The sequence below is a fragment of the Pungitius pungitius genome, chromosome 16 (assembly GCF_949316345.1).
Source record: "Pungitius pungitius chromosome 16, fPunPun2.1, whole genome shotgun sequence".
Classification (NCBI taxonomy): domain Eukaryota; kingdom Metazoa; phylum Chordata; class Actinopteri; order Perciformes; family Gasterosteidae; genus Pungitius; species Pungitius pungitius.
Genome location: NC_084915.1, coordinates 9,114,673 through 9,130,870, shown reverse-complemented (window position 1 = coordinate 9,130,870; position 16,198 = coordinate 9,114,673). Strand labels below are relative to the sequence as shown.

The 16,198-nt window shown below is 41.9% G+C and overlaps 2 protein-coding genes across 4 annotated transcripts in view; both read left to right on the top strand.

Moving 5' to 3' along the window:
* The first annotated feature begins 1,736 nt into the window (after window positions 1-1,736).
* On the top strand, window positions 1,737-9,330 carry LOC119215088 (histone acetyltransferase KAT5). Its single transcript, XM_037466914.2, has 16 exons — window positions 1,737-1,859; window positions 1,940-2,006; window positions 3,015-3,083; window positions 3,223-3,359; window positions 3,601-3,669; window positions 3,754-3,936; window positions 4,343-4,513; window positions 4,599-4,673; window positions 5,378-5,440; window positions 5,710-5,958; window positions 6,050-6,139; window positions 6,229-6,369; window positions 6,487-6,580; window positions 6,708-6,867; window positions 7,250-7,331; window positions 7,626-9,330. Exons 1-16 carry the CDS (start codon window positions 1,830-1,832, stop codon window positions 7,758-7,760), a joined length of 1,815 nt encoding a protein of 604 aa, XP_037322811.1. The 5' UTR covers window positions 1,737-1,829; the 3' UTR covers window positions 7,761-9,330.
* A 2,134-nt stretch (window positions 9,331-11,464) lies between these two features.
* sipa1 (signal-induced proliferation-associated 1) overlaps window positions 11,465-16,198 on the top strand; it is a 28,239-nt gene continuing 23,505 nt past the window's right edge. For 2 of the 3 annotated variants that reach the window (XM_037466971.2, XM_037466974.2), the window contains exon 1: window positions 11,465-11,848. The gene's annotated coding sequence lies outside the window, so the exon portion shown is untranslated. Of the gene's footprint in view, window positions 11,849-14,286; window positions 14,530-16,198 lie in introns of those variants that run through there. The other variant, XM_062557999.1, reaches the window with a different exon arrangement.

Here is a 16,198-nt window from a genome sequence, read left to right as displayed (position 1 = left end):
TAACGTTTGCCCTCGCTCCCTGAGATGAAAATACCATTAATTCACACTTATTTGTGAAAAGGTTTTTTGTTAATATATGGTTACTTGTCATATGCTTAAACAGATACCTTGCCTACAGGTGTATTAGAGCCTTAAATACGTTATTTACCAGGTGGACAAGGGTTTTCACATCAATGATGCAATCTTTGGGTGTCTTTTTTATAACAACCACTTTTTGTTCACTCATGATATCGATGTGAAACTGGTTTCAGCATTAATGTCATGTAAAGGCATGCTAACAATCTTGGTCAGTGTTTCATGTCAAGATTTAAAAAGAAAACATTTTAACATTGGAAGCCAATACCTCCAGCTTTGAATAACTTGGTAATGTAAGCTGTGTTATTGTGGAAAGGAGACGATTGTTTAGAGGAGTAAGTATACTTTTAAAAATGGAAATCTGGGTGTCAATGTCAGGAACCATAAAGATCTGAATGAATACAAAATAAGAATAAAACTAGACAATTTGCAGCTCATACGTTTTTCAATAGCGCTGCTTTTACATCCACTCATGTAAAAAGAGCAGGTAAGAAAAAAAAGTGCTTCCATGGTTGTTAATCAGACTTACAGTATATCCCATAAGATAAGATAAAATAAGATAAAATAGTCCTTTATTAATGCCACAACCGGGAAACTTACAAGATAACCGCAGCAAATGGAGTAAAGTGCACAGTACACATGTGCACATAAAAACAAGATACAAAAAGTTTGAAATAGCGGTTATAAATTAAAACAAGAATCCACAGTATCTGAAATTCAATTATAAACAGAACTAAAAAATAATACTGACATTATTAAACAAGCTTGAGTTTCTCTGGTCTCGTGCTTGCAGCCTCACAGCAGCAGGAAGGAAGGAGCTGCGGTACCTCTCCTTCAAACACCTTCACACACTGGGGGTAAGTCAGCTGGTGGCTGAAGGAGCTGTTTACAGCAGCCAGGGTGTCCTGCATGGGGCGGGATCTGTTCTCCATCAAGGATAATCATTTCAACATTGTCCTGCTGTCTCCCACCACTTCCAGCACACTGTTCAACTAAAATCTAAATCTCCATTTGGCTGTGTATTAAAACCTGTTTGATGATGCCAATGAAAATCATGTACAAGGTCACATTCAAGCCGGCTGTGCTTCTCTTTGTTTCATTAGGTCGTAGACAAGAGGGACCCCTGCTGCCAAGAAGTTTATACAATTCTTTTATTGAAAATACTTTTTTTTGCATGACCTGTATAAAACATTCCTGGCCACTGGGACGGCATATTTTCCTCATTCTTGTGGGCAAATATTTTTGGCCCCAGAAATGAAATGAAATTAGATTGGATTGCAGATTTATTTCAAATCAGAAATGTGCCTTAGGCCTTAAATTACATTATTATTGACAACTCCTGTCCTGTTTCATTACGGGCCATGCAGTCAGTTTCTTTGAAACACAATGTGATAATGAATATGTAAAAATGTCACTTCATCTCGATATGATATGGCGAGAATAGATTTACGTTTTTGAATGCAGGCTCTCTCTCCTCTGGTTTTTGACTTCAAAATGATCAAATAGGTTTTAAATGAAAGCCCTTACAAGGCCTCCACCTTTTGATGCAGTTGATGCGGGCACTTTCACATTTCTGTTCCTAATAAAGGTGCTGCGCCACACCTGCCATTTGATAAGGATCTCTGCTCGTTGTTTCCGGTTTGGTTTTACAACTTCCGCCCCCTACATTGAGCGACAGAGTATGATCTTGTTGTTTATTTCATCTTTGCTGTGGACCGGCATTTTCCCACAACACCCTGCTCCTGCTCTCACAGATGACGAAAATGGCGGACAACGCATCATCGGTACGTTTTCAAGATACACATTTTAATTTCAGAGACATTGACCCGTTTCGGGATGCAGATAAAGGTTTTATTTCCTACAGGTCGAGATCGTTGAGGGCTGTCGCCTCCCTGTTCTTCGTAAAAACCAAGAGCACGAGGACGAATGGCGTAAGTATTGTCCGGTTGTTTTCTTGTGCTAAGCTAGCTAATGCTAACTAGCGAACCTCAGCTGTTGTTATCGGACGCCTCGGCCTCCAGCTAAAGCTCTGTAAACACCACACTCACAGGGCACACGTTTAACTGTGCAGTGTAAACGGATTTGCTTTGAATGCTTGCTGAAACCACTCGTACATCCACCGTGTAATAAACAAACCAGCTGTTATGGATTTCTTTTAGTAGAAAATATGTTTTTAGGGGAACCTGCATGAAATCCCTCTGACATCTCCCTGTTGTTTACAAATGTGAAACACACTGTTGGTTGCCTAAATTGAAATGATCTCACATTTAAAGGTCATATATGGGCCAAAGTGGTCCAATGGCAAATATTGACATGTTGAACTAATGAGAAATGTAAGCGCCCCAACAAAGTTACAGTCAGTAACTGTGGAGCTTCAGTCTGACACTTTGCTCCTCTGACATCACTCAGCTGGAGCCTCATGTCAAAGTGGAGTTTGTGCCTAAACGTCCTGTTATTTAATCGTAATACGAATGTAAACGATAAGGTGTCCTCATAAAGCTTTTTTGTATTTGAATTACAAAATATCTATTTCTCCATCCTTGTTCTTGTACACTTTTATTTATTGTTTCTTTTTATTATCATGTTTTCATAGTTTTTTTTTAAACGTCCGGCCAAACACCCTCACAGCTGTATACTATGAGAAACACTGTGTATTATGAGAAACACTGTGTACTATGAGAAACACTTTTGAGTTGCAGTTGTCGCTGAACAACTCTCTAAAACTCACGACAGTTAATGTAAAATATAAAAGCCGCGTTTTGTCTCAATTGAGAAGATGAAAATAAAAAATGATTTGCCATATTTGTGAGGATATTGTGGTTCTTTATCTATTATCTTTCAGTAGTTGTTTTTTGGAGGTCCATGGAAATAAGTTTGTTAATGCGAGTGCACGACATTTGCACGTTTTTTAATTGACCTTTTATCTGCTTTTCTTACAGCATTGGCTGAAATTTTAAGTGTGAAGGAAGTCTCTTCGAGAAAGCTTTACTATGTGCACTATATTGACTGTGAGTATACTTTGTGTTACATATTGTTTTTCTTTTGACGTTTTAACTGCATTTGCTGTCACTTTACAGAGTGAATTACATGACATGAAACCCAGCGCATGATGTCTTTTTGTTTGTGTCTAACTGCTTGTGTACAAAGTCAACAAGCGCCTGGATGAGTGGGTCACAGGGGACAGGCTGGACATGAAGAAGCTTCAGTTTCCTAAGAAAGAAGCTAAAACGCCAACCAAGAACGGCCTTCCAGGCTCCCGTCCCGGTTCTCCAGAGAGAGAAGTGGTAAGTGTATGCAACAGTAATGTTTATTTCCTCACTCTATCAAATCTGTCAGGTCAGTGTACATAATGTGTTTGCTGTGTTTAAATATATATTTAGCCATGACTCGACACATTAAGATTTTCATTTTAATTCATTTTTAATGCTGTTATTGTGAAAGACGATAGTTGCATTGTTTGTGCATTAATCTAAGGGTTAATATGAATGTCATTTAACCCGTTTCCTTCCTTTTTTATCAATTCAGAGAAAGAGTCTAGATCTGAACGTACAGTCGGCCACGGCTCCTTCCAGAGGCAAAACCCTCCCCACACCGGTAACACTTGAATTTACACAATCTAGAAATGACGGGCACCTTGTTTGAAACCAGCGGTAACATGCATTTTATGTGATCACACAGCTGTCAAGTCATGCTGAACTCCATGGAAATCCAGAAATAAACAACCATGAAATTAAAAAGGAAGATCCTGAGCCTGTCGTGCAGATCACTTCTGGAAGTGGTTTGACTTACAGTGGGACCAAATGTTTGTCCGGTGTATGCACTGGACTTGTCAAGCCACATTTCAACAACAAATCTGTCAAGGTAGCTGGTATTTCTGTTTATCTTTTACCCGTTCATGTTGTGTGGAAGATGGAATAGTAGAAGTATGAGCTATCAGGATCTACAGATGTACAATTGAACAAACATAATACATTGCACAATGGAAAGTTGTTGATGACGTTCGTTTAAAAACATAAAACCCGTTAACAATTTTAGTTTGAACTCTTGCATCTCTATCTGTTGAGTCTTAAATTCATTTCAAAAGCTATTCCAATTTGAAAAGGTCCATCTAGAGATAACCTGTGTAAGTGCTAAAAGCTGCTATGTGATTAACTGGCCGTGTAACAAGACACCTTCTTGGCTCGTATCGCACATTCTGATAAGTTAAAGTTGTTGGTCTACTTCTAATTTCAAGCCAAATTTAAAAAAAAACGTTTGTCTGCAGCAGAAGAGAAAAGTCGAGGCCGTCCCCATGGCGACTCAGGTACCCCCAGCCCCCCCTGTGCCCTCCCTGCCAAGTTCAACTGAAGCCTCTCAGGCATCTGTTTTTCCTGCTGTGAGGGAGCCGAGCACCTTTAAGTCCCGCGAAGACCACGAACCGATCTCCTCACTCACAACGGTAAAGAAATCTTAATTATCTTAAGTGTTGGATTTGTTTATTTTGACTGGTTATTGCCTGACTTTTGCTTTTTATGTAATAATAGAACGGTACTGCCCGGCGAATCATTCCCTCGCAGCCCGGCAGGAAGAGAAAAGCTAATTGTGGGGGAGCTGATGAGGTTTGTAACTTTATTTCATTCTTTACATGTCAGTCTCTGCAATTAATGCATAAATAAAGTACAAAATATGCCTATAGAATTCAATAAAAGAACAATTTGTATTAATGTTAATTATTTACTCCAGTTTCAAAAACTGACCATAATTATTGCCGGTATTTATATTGGCAGTTTTTCACAAGTATTTGTCATCAAATTAATCCCAGAGTAACATTTATCACAATAATTATTTCTAAATTGTTATCATTCTTTACTGTCCTAAGATAAATTAGCTTCCCTTATTTTTATGTAGCTATGCTTATGAAGCACAAGGAGACGAGCCCTCCTCGTTCAATGGTTGTGGAAACACTGGATTTAATGTCACTTAATGAAACACCAGAATATAATATACCAGGTCAACAGGAGCAGCTCAGCCTTTATGAGTTTTGCCCTCACACGTTCTCACATCACCTCTGATGATAGTGGCCAGTGGGTTTGTCATAACTTCATAAAATAGCTGTCAAACCCATATGAAATAATTGGTCTAACATTTCTTCACTTGTCATTCATCAACATCTTTGTTACTACTGTCATAACTGCTAGCTCATGAGTTCAATGAGTTCAATATTTCTTCCAATCTGCCCCTTAACCAGACTTGTCAGTATCAATAAGAATTTTATTCCTCTTTCATGGTTTCTAAAAGGCTAATTGTTGTCTGTTTCTGCCAGATGATAAAGGTTTTGCAGTATAACAACCCTCAAAGTGCCAGTGTCTTTCTTCCACCACCAGAGGTCAGTTTTCATTACCACATGTTGATTGTATGCTGCTATTCCTTGGTGGGTCCAATAAAACAAAGGGGATAGTTACATTTTAGAAACACGTCCATCCACTCTGGCGTTTCATGTTAATCTTAATTAAAGAAATCTAAATGTATAGGTCTCTTGAAAACGTATGCTCCTTTTTGATCAAGCTGTGTTTCCACCCAACATTTAGCTGCATGAAAGTAGTTGCTGCAGTAAGTGTGTGAAATGTGTCCCCTCTCTAATGTCCGCATCTCCAGGATTCCCAAGACAGCTCAGACGGCATCCCATCAGCACCCCGCATGACGGGCAGTCTTGTGTCGGACCGCAGCCACGATGACATCGTCACCCGGATGAAGAACATAGAGTGCATAGAGTTGGGACGGCACAGACTGAAGCCCTGGTACTTCTCACCGTACCCACAGGAGCTCACCACTCTGCCCATCCTTTACCTCTGTGAATTCTGTCTCAAGTACCTCAAAAGCCTGAAGTGTCTCCAGAGGCATTTGGTAAGAACCATCAGGATGTCACCGTCTTCCTTCTTCATCTCTTGTCACTGAAACATGGCGCTCATCCTCTTGTGTTTTACGTCTTTGGCAGACGAAATGTAATCTTAGACATCCTCCAGGCAACGAGATCTACCGCAAAGGCACCATCTCATTTTTTGAGATCGACGGCAGGAAAAACAAAGTTAGTAATGGATATTTTTCACTCTCCCCATGACGTTCTCTGAAAGCATTTGTGTATTTTTGACCAATATGTCTGTCATGTTCTTCCAGACTTATTCCCAGAACCTGTGTTTACTCGCAAAGTGTTTCCTGGACCACAAAACCTTGTATTACGACACGGACCCTTTCCTCTTCTATGTAATGACAGAGTACGACTCCAAAGGCTTCCACATAGTGGGCTACTTTTCAAAGGTACACAAATGAAGCAAGACTGTTTTCACCTTCTGCTGCAGTGTGTATACAACGTCCACCCACAACAGCTTGGGAACAGTCCCCCAAAACACAACTTCATTTTTCTTCTTCATGCAGGAAAAAGAGTCGACTGAAGATTACAACGTAGCCTGCATCCTCACCTTGCCTCCCTACCAGCGGAGAGGATACGGCAAGCTGCTCATTGAGTTTAGTGAGTGTCGCCGTGACACAGTGACCGTAAACGTACCAACACGGGAGTCCGTTTTCTGTGCTCCCCTCAGCTCTGCTTCAACGTGTGTGTTTGTGTGTGTGTGTGCGCGCGCGTGTGTGTTCGTCAGGTTACGAGCTGTCAAAGGTAGAAGGGAAGACGGGGACTCCTGAGAAGCCGCTGTCTGACTTGGGTCTTTTGTCGTATCGCTCCTACTGGTCCCAGACGATCCTGGAAATTCTCATGGACCTTAAACCCGACAACGGAGAAAGGCCGCAGATTACAATCAAGTATGTGTCTCATGGCAATTCACCTCAACCTCTTTGTTGAAGTTGACTTTCAACAGTAATAATATGTCAATAAAAACATCAGATCTGGTGTGGAACAGGCCACCTGCCCCTCTATGTTCGGTGTACTCTTGTTTACAATCATAATGATCATTTAGTAGCTTGGGAGGACCGATTAAAGGCCAATCTAATCAAATCAGCAATTTTCTTACGAGATGCAACAACTTTTAGAGCAAACTACTTTAGTTTGCAACACAGGGCTGGTTTGATACTTAAAAAATCAAGCACACTCTTTAACTTTAATCATCTCCTAAGAATATGTTTTCATTATAGCAGTTAAATGATTGGTCCCATTTTCATTTGAAATGTTCTTTTGAACCTCTAGTGAGATCAGTGAGATCACAAGTGTAAAGAAAGAAGACGTCATTTCAACGCTTCAGTACCTAAACCTCATCAACTATTACAAGGTGAGACCAGCGCCGTGTCCTCTGTGTTTCTCATCCTCAGCTGTCCCACATTCTGTGAAACATTAGAGCTGTAGAAAAGAAAGCACTGAACCTCCTTACAATTATTACTGTTTATCAACTTTCTATGATACTCGGATGTTTTCCATTGATCATTTGCAATGTTTACTGCTATAAAATGAAATAAAAATGGTTTCAGTTGTTTAGTGTGTAGAGATATTTGATGCCAAAGAACAGGCAGCTGATACAAACTGCAGATGACGTAGTGATTTTATTTTTTTTGTCTCCTGAATGTAGGGTCAGTACATCCTGACTCTTTCAGAGGACATTGTGGACGGTCATGAAAGAGCGATGCAGAAGAGACACTTGCGTATAGATCCAAAATGCCTTCACTTCACACCAAAGGACTGGAGCAAGAGGGGCAAGTGGTAGAGGCCCGGTCAGGCTCACTGAACACGCCCCTACCCCTCCTCCCAAAATCGCCATATAGCAGACTTGAAGCAAACAGTGGCTCAGATCAAGGCTTTCACGTACGGCTTCAAAACCTTTTTCAAATCAGGACTCTTTTTCAGATAAGACACAATAAACTTAGATTGTCAACTTTTTATTGTGAATACTCATTGTATAGTGTGAATTTAAAAAGGATAGACTGATTAACCGTGACACCGCCAAAATTTACAGCACACCTTCTACTGTGTAAAAGATCCTGTTTATGACCGATGTGCGTTTAAAAGTCAGATGTTTGTTTAATAGTGTACATGAACGCCCAGCGTGGCAAACTAATGGAAACAATATTGTTTTATACATCGCTTCATCTGTTGACTCATCCACATTATGTAAAAAAAAAAACACAAAGGGGATTTATCTTCCTTCAATTCAACAAGGATGTGATTTTTGTCTACATGCTTTGTATCTGCCACACAAAGTGGTGTTGAAATGTTGTTGTCCAAATTATTAATGTACCACCCAAAATGTAAAATTCAATGTGTGACACTTTATTTCAATCCCTTTGGTCATAAATGTAAAAAGTGCAGTACTTGGAAGTCTCTTTAAACCCTGGGACAGGCTTCCCGAGTGTTGTCTTCACTTTCTACTTTGGGTACACGTTTTTGTACAAACTGCAGGAATTAATGTCTCTCCAACACCTGTTCCTGCAAACACAAGTTTGAATTGTTATGAAATAGAATACAAACTACTAAACAAGTCACACTTCTTAAAAGAGACTCAATGAACATACGACTGTGACATTAAACACAGATAAAAGGGATACACTTTTAGGATCTCTTGCGAGCACAAATGTTCTGATTCTCACAGTAACTTTTAGTTTATTGTGATTCTCCTCCAGTGCCTAGTTGTATTGTTTTGTCTTTTAACTAACTGCGCGGTCAGAAATGTTCTATTGGTAATGTGGCTCACTTGTAAGAAGTAAAATACATGTATTTAAATTAACAGCCTGGATGCTGAAAACCCTTTTAAAGATTTATCGTAATGTGGCCTGAGAGCTAACGTGGACTATTTGGGTTTGTTCTCATATCCCTGTTTGAAATAGTTGGAAGTATTTTTGCTCTTTGTGATCATTGGGGGGTTCTTCCTTTTTATGATATAATTCAGTCTCTTGATCAACGGTGAGCAACGAGACATATCAATTCCCTGTGTTAACATGTATGTTGCTCATAACTGTACATACTGGACCTGATTGTAAAAAAAGACCGAAGCCATGTTGAACTGTTAGAGGAATGTAAATTTTGTGTACAGGTGTCTTTTGTCTTTTTTTACTTAATGTAAAGTAACTGGCCGCACAATATCAACGGGAAAGTACAAGTACATAAAAATCGTATCTTTCCTTAAGGTTGTGTTTTATGTTTACATGTCCCAAAAGTTATGGAATTTACCCTGTTTAAAGGATTTAGTAAATCTTTGAGTGAAACACAGTGTACAGTATGATTTGAACGTTTAATATAAAATGGTTCTTGAATTGATATAAAAAGAACGCAGAAATGTATTTGTTTGTCTTTACTGGCTTCAACTGTTCAGGTGAGGAAAAAAACTAAATGTTCCACTGTGGTCAGGGTGATAGATGCTCCCTACATCAGTCTAGAGATCCTGAAATGAACAACATTTCGGATCTATGTTGAAAAAAAATTAAACTGGTTGTGGTGGTAATGTGTGAGATCATCTGGAAAACTCTAAATCAATGCTCATAAGAACAGTTAAACTCTAACAGCCACTAGGGGGTGACATTGACACTTTAATGCCCTTCCTTTTTGTGCATAATTAAATTGCTAACGTTCAAACTCAAAAATTAAGCAAGGGGTGTGTTTATTGAGAATAAAAATTGAAAAAGTGCAGCCTTACTATTGTGAGTCTTTTACAGGTGTTGCGTAGCTGAGGACACTGAACAACACGTGGGCACCTGCAGTGGATCAGAGATGTCAATCCAGTCTACAGGTACAAGTAACTATTTTTCTGATCTTGAATAGTGTGTCTTAGTCTTATCACAGCGCCGCAAGGTCTCTCAACGCAGCGTTTGTTTTAGTGCGGTTTCGGTGATCAGGGCGGCACAGAGTGGGCCATCAGTTGACGGTGTGAAACCTTTATTAACTTCCCCTGCAGGGGTCTATGAATCGGATGCATCGAGGGGCATTCTTTACTTGTTGGATGGCCGTGGCGCCGCTTAATCTTTAACCAAGTCAGGTTGAATTAACAGCTTTTCAGCTCTGGTGAAACCTCTCCCAACATCACCTCACACCTTTTTTCTTTCTGAACCTGGTGAAGCCAAACCGAGAGCCGAGAAGAATTTCACACGCATATAATATCTCACGTTGCTCATTTCTGTCATCTAGTACATTTCCTCAAATACTGGCTGGTGGTATATTTTGTGACCTCTATATATTTATATTTATTTTATATAAATGGGTATTTTTACTCTGTGTTGAACTCAATCAATTAATTGATTAAACCATTTAAAAAACAATTTCAACACTTTATTGTCGAAAATGACCCTTTGTGTCAATTTGAGGGGCTCAGACCAGGACAAATCATGCCATTATAAATATTAGTGGGTCAAGTGTAGATTGTGATAATGGTATCATAACAGGCCACATTTGAGATACAAACCATTTAGAATAATTAAGATCATAAGATAACCATCTACTCTCTAATGGTCAATTGGAAATGTGTCATTTCAACTGGTTTCACTACATGAACTTTCTTAATTTCACTTGTAAACGAGATAATACATTTTTCTATTGGTCTATTTTTTGCCCATCAAAACATCGCTGGCACACCAGAACACACACTGAGGCCTGCTCGCTTTTAAGAAAACCCTTTAACTCCTATCAACTGGTGCGTCTGTTAATTCTCTTATCTCCTAAAGGCACACAACGCAGGCCTCTTCTCCTCCCCCGCTCCCCACCCCAGCCCAGAGCCATTGACCTGCTAACACACACACACACACACACACACAGCCATATGGTACGGCCAGGACGGGACTCCATGCAGTCATTAGGGGGATGGTGCCGGGCGCTTGGCTCTGGCCCGGTTAAGCAGCGCGCCTCCTCTCCTGACCGCCATTAAATGATTTGCCCAAATGACCAGGTGGGAGATCTTCAGGACGCAGTGACTGATGGGAAAGGAAAAGGCGAGGCTTGTTGTCACACTCCGGTGCTCTTATTGAGGAGCAGGTTGATTGTTTGTTATGGTCTCGACCCAACCCTTTGGGGAGTGCAAATAAACAAACTGTCACACACACGCACACACACGGCCATTTTCACCTTTAACCCTCAACGCTTTTAAGCCTTTATCTCTCCCGTGCAGAAATGTTGGTTTTGGCAAAAGACACATTAGACTAAATGAACGCGTTTGAAAATGCACAAGGCTGTTTCCATTAATAATACCTTAAGGGAAAGACCATCTTAAAACAATGTTGCATCATTATTCCGCACCTCTGCTATTGTTTGTCATTTCATTGCACGAGTCCCTGATTCAGCACATTTTTAAATTGACTCAAGCATTTGGACTGCTCAGTTTAAGACGCAGAGAGCTCTCCTCTTGGCCGCTGCTGTCCGACGCTGCATCAACCTCTCTCTGAGAGGCCGGGTGAAGCTGGGTGTGTGTGTGTGTGTGTGTGTGTGTGTGTGTGTGAGAGAGAGAGAGAGAAAGAGAGAGAGAGAGCGAGCGAGAGGAAAAAAGAGGGGGTTGGCTTTAGTGTGATGTGAATGGAATAGAATCAGCGCGAGAAGGAGAAAGAGGGAGGAGGACAGCACAAATCAACCTGCCTCTTGACTTAACCAACAGAACAGAAGAGCCGGTGGACCCAGAGAATCGGGAAGTGCGTTTGTTGTTTTATTTTTGGAGAGAGGAAGAGAACGGCAGACAGGAGGAACTGAAGGAGGAGGAGAAAGAGCCTCACCGTGGAGATAGATAGCAGAAAAATGCTGTCATGGGGAGAGAAGGGGAGGGAGTCGGCAGAGAGGAACAGGATGAAACAAGGCAGGGTCGAGCGGAGCTGAAATGTGGAGGTAAGCCTTTTCTTTCTGTATTGAGACCACAGAGAATCCACATTCCGCCCCCCCCCCCCCCCCCGCGTCCTCTTTCTGAGCGTGATGAACACAGATGGATGGATCCGCACGCCGCACACGCCACATACCTCTGTATAGGCATGCATGTGCTCACACAATCCAACCGGAGACAATGTAGGAGATCCGTAGAGGGTATGAAATCATGGCTCACGGTATCACCCTCTAGTTTGTCCCCCCTGTGCTTCTCCAGCCACCGTGTCGCTGGCTGCTCTTTAGAAATCTAATTCCACTCAGGGAGCCCTGTTTATGCCATTTACACGCGACATTGTGGATTAGAATCCAGCTCGCAACCTTTGTCGCATTTCATCCCCCCCCCCTCCCTCCTTCCAGTCCTCCTCTCTCGACACTACCCCCCCCCCTCCCCTTCTCCCCCCACCTCCTCCCCGTCAGCTCTCCTGTCTCTCTCCATTGTGCACCCTACGACGCGATAGGATTGTCTTAAGAACGGTGTTGTGACACAGTCCAGAGGCCACTGCCAAACCTTCGCTGTGGAGCGCATGTGGCTGCAGGACCCCAGCGATGGGGGCAAGGTGGAGGGAGGGGTACAGACGGAGGGACACTGAGAGAATGAAAGAGAGAGAAAGAAGACGCGGGGAACAAAAAGAGGGACTGGATTTTTTGGTCAAGGTGCAAATTTTCCGATCCTGACAAAAAAGGCCGTCAGTGTTGCAGCGGGGAAGAGCGCTGTAACAGTGCTGCATGTGATGTGCACAAACAATGATGGAATGGAGAACCACAACCAGAATTGGGGTGTTGTTTTCCAGGTGGCAGAGAAAATGAGGGATGCGGGAGGCAGCCCCCCCCCCCCCCCCTCCCATCACCACTCCCCCTGCGCTCTCCTCCAGTTTAGGATGGCGCTGTGTGTTCACCAGACAAGAGGGTTTCAGGGGAAGGAAAGGGTGCCGAAGGCGAAGAAAGGCAGGGATGGAGAGCTTGTGGGGGGGTGGGGGGGTGGGCAAGCAGCTTACATAAGCCAGTGCACTCAAAGGACGGGTCATTTGATTTACATTGAGCCGCATGGCTCCTCATTCAGTGTGGTATTCGCTGTGGTTGACATTAGCATTCTACACAATAAAATGCAGTTTGACCTGACATGATGGGAGGCAGGATGGGTGATGGATGAATGTGACTTGATGTCATTGCGTTTGTGTCCCCGGCAAGTCTGGCAGGAGGGAAAGTTTTACTGTAGCCCCAGTCGTTCTTTTATGGTGTGTCTGATTCAACGGGGCCCAAAGTGCGCAGCACCGTCATCCAGCTCGGCCCCCGGTGACTTTTGTTCTGCTGCTTGTCACTGTGCTGCATTTATTTAAATAAAGCTCATCAGTCAAAGCGTGCATGCGTCCAACTCAAGCACTTCCTGTGCCTTAATCCAGAGCACATGTGTTATTTGACAATTACAGGGCTTATAATACCAGAATAACTGAAGCCATTGTGCCCCCTGTAGTCGATAGCGATAAGCTATCTATTTCCATGAAAAATTAATGATGGAAATTTTTTGCCAAACCAAACTGCTGCATATTATACCCCTCTCTCCCAAAGACCTTTTCTCTGCATCAAACAGAGAATGTGCTCTTGTGCTAAAGTAGTTTGTCAATTACTGCCACTTGGTTTTCATTATTTATCATAATTGAATCACCTCAAACAGTGAATATAAATAACACGTCTCCCTGCTATTAGTTAGAAGGTACTGCTTCTTATGTGAGTGGTGAGAAGAGATAAAGTACTGTATGCGTGAATTGGGGCTGAACTAACTATCTCCTTTCAAAATCTTAATCATTGATTATTTGCTCAATAGTTTGGCTACTAAAATCATAATTTCATCTAAGTCTAAAAAGAATTTTGTTCACTGTAATGAAAAATAAGCAAATCAACATATTTTCAAGAAGTCTTTGGAATTTTGATTTGATAAATGACAAATAATTATTCCGATTTCGAATGGTCCAATTAATGTAGTCGTGATTGTTCAGGATACATTTTGATCTTGCCTGGACAAACTTCCCTGTTCACTGTGCTCATGGATCTATTTGGCGCTCTGTGGTTCTTCAGTCCAGCAGCGACACGCACACCTATTCGACATGTTTAACATGTGATCCACTGGCAAAAATCCCCAAATACTCTCTTTTTGTAGTACAAACCCATTGGAATAAACAGACCCGTCCGTCACCCAAAAATAGCTACTTGCGCAAGAGTTCTGCTTTTTTGAGTGCAAAATGTACAACCGAGAAGTACCTTTTCCTGTTAATGTCTTCTTCTGTTTTACTATTGTGGCTTGAGTAGGAGGGAGCCGAGTCAGAGGAGGCTCGTGAATCGATCGGCCTACTTTTATTTCCTGCGCCAAACAAGAGTCGAGAAAGCCCGAGCGTGTACTGAATAGAAAAACCATGACACGACCATGTGTCATGGTTTGGATTCAGATGTAGCGCTTGTTCTCTATCAAGGCCATTAAAATAGCCGGCGCAGATGCAAAACGTGACCAGACCTTACAGGGATACAAAACGAGTGGCAGAACAGAGCTTTGCTGTTTTGGCCTTTTTAATGTTGGTGGAGAAAGTGAAGAACCTTTGTTTACTGAACACGGAACAATGCTGACGACCGTCTGTCAGCAGCATCGCAGCAGTGAGGTAAGATTGAGTCACTGGATCCATGCTAATGTCTCCGGATGCTATTTGTCTGCCAGGATTTAAACTTAAGCTCACGTTGTTTGTCATGTTCCTGAACAGATGTACGCTGGGACTCCATAAAGGACTCCCTGTCTGCATCGGCTTCAGAACAACAGCAACAGTCAACAATCGGCAGGCTTTGCTTGACAATACAACAAAAAAATGCAGGTGACAGATTTAGTGATTCCTTAAAGGGCCGTCCAGCGCAAGTTGGCGGCGTACGATGGGGACCGTATGTATATGGACGTTTTCAAAAATAAGCTTTGAGAGCAAAGTGGTTCAGAGGTTACCAGGCAGACTCTGTTTTTTCTGGTCTGACTCAGCATCGTATGGTTCTTCTCACTTGGAGCCATTTTGCACGGCTACACCCCTCGGCAGGCTCCCTGTGGGGGCTCAGCGAGGAAAGGCAGTTGGACAGGCGGAGCCTTGTCATCAAATGGCAGGATGCTGGCAGCGTAAGCCTCTGGGTGGATCCTCTTAGCTTTGCTCTCTGCTGTCACCTGTCCCCTGTTAGTCACTGGTCCCACGGTGGCCGGCCTTTTTTTTTTTTTATTTCTGAGGCTGTTGCCCTTTTTTAGTTGTCCAGTATTACTTTGCAGACAGCACAGATGAGATGAATGAATGTATGAATCTTTATCATTTTCGGCAGTTAATTGTTTTGTTTGAAGCTTTGGGTGATTTTGTGAGCTAAACTAAACGACCTCAAGGAACAACAGTTATTAATGTCCTTTCTGAGACCCCTCACAAAATCCATCAGCTGTGCTGAGTGTGAAATGTGAAGGTCGAACAAAGAAATAGGAGCTTTGATTACGAAGAACCTATTCAGTGTTGAATGGTGTCTTAGACCTATCTGAATAAATCATGCTGTGCGTATGTTTGTGCTTTTTATGGAGAGGATAAAATATTAATTTCTTACAACCCTGATAGTCATAAAATATGTGGAAGCGGTGCTTTCATGAACATTATGTTACCATCTCTGCTGTGAACAGTTACCGTTACGTCTTATTAATTTAAACATATTTAGATGTTAAGATAAACTTAAAAAAATACAATATACATGTTAGAATATGTCTCCTTTCAGAAATACATTGGAGCCTGCTGCTGTTAATCACAATGTCCCTCTCAGTGATGACACACATACATTAAACCATTAAGCGGTGCAGTGGCTCCATCTCATTGTTCACGGTGCTTTTACAGGAGAAGGGCCCTCAGGGGTATTTAGAGCCACTGAAAGCAGACCAGGGCCGGCCATTCACCGTAGCACCGCATCACTCTGTCGGCGTAATGTCACATAGAATTTTTTTTAAAGGCAGAAATCATCCCGCATTCAGAGGACTGTAAAAATACATCATGATGTTTATTTTTATCACGGGCTAGTGTTGGAAATATTTGAAAATACGCGCATGAGGGGCCTCTTTTTTTCTGTCACAGCTACGAGGAGGAAGTTGCAACCTCAACGGTTTAATTTGCAAGTTGAAGGCAGCGGTAATAAAGAAGTGAGAGGCGACAGCAGTTAGTACCTTTCAGTTTTACGCTGGTTGTCTAACAACAGGACCACACCAGACAAGACCACACAAGAAACTGGCTGAAAGGGGAAGGGAATCTCTCATGTGCTTCAAAATATATACAC

Coding starts and splice junctions, on each gene's coding strand:
- LOC119215088 (XM_037466914.2), top strand. CDS start 1,830: ATGACGAAAATGGCGGACAACGCATCATCG. Junction 4,514..4,598: donor CGATCTCCTCACTCACAACG/GTAAAGAAATCT, acceptor ATGTAATAATAG/AACGGTACTGCCCGGCGAAT. Junction 4,674..5,377: donor ATTGTGGGGGAGCTGATGAG/GTTTGTAACTTT, acceptor TGTTTCTGCCAG/ATGATAAAGGTTTTGCAGTA.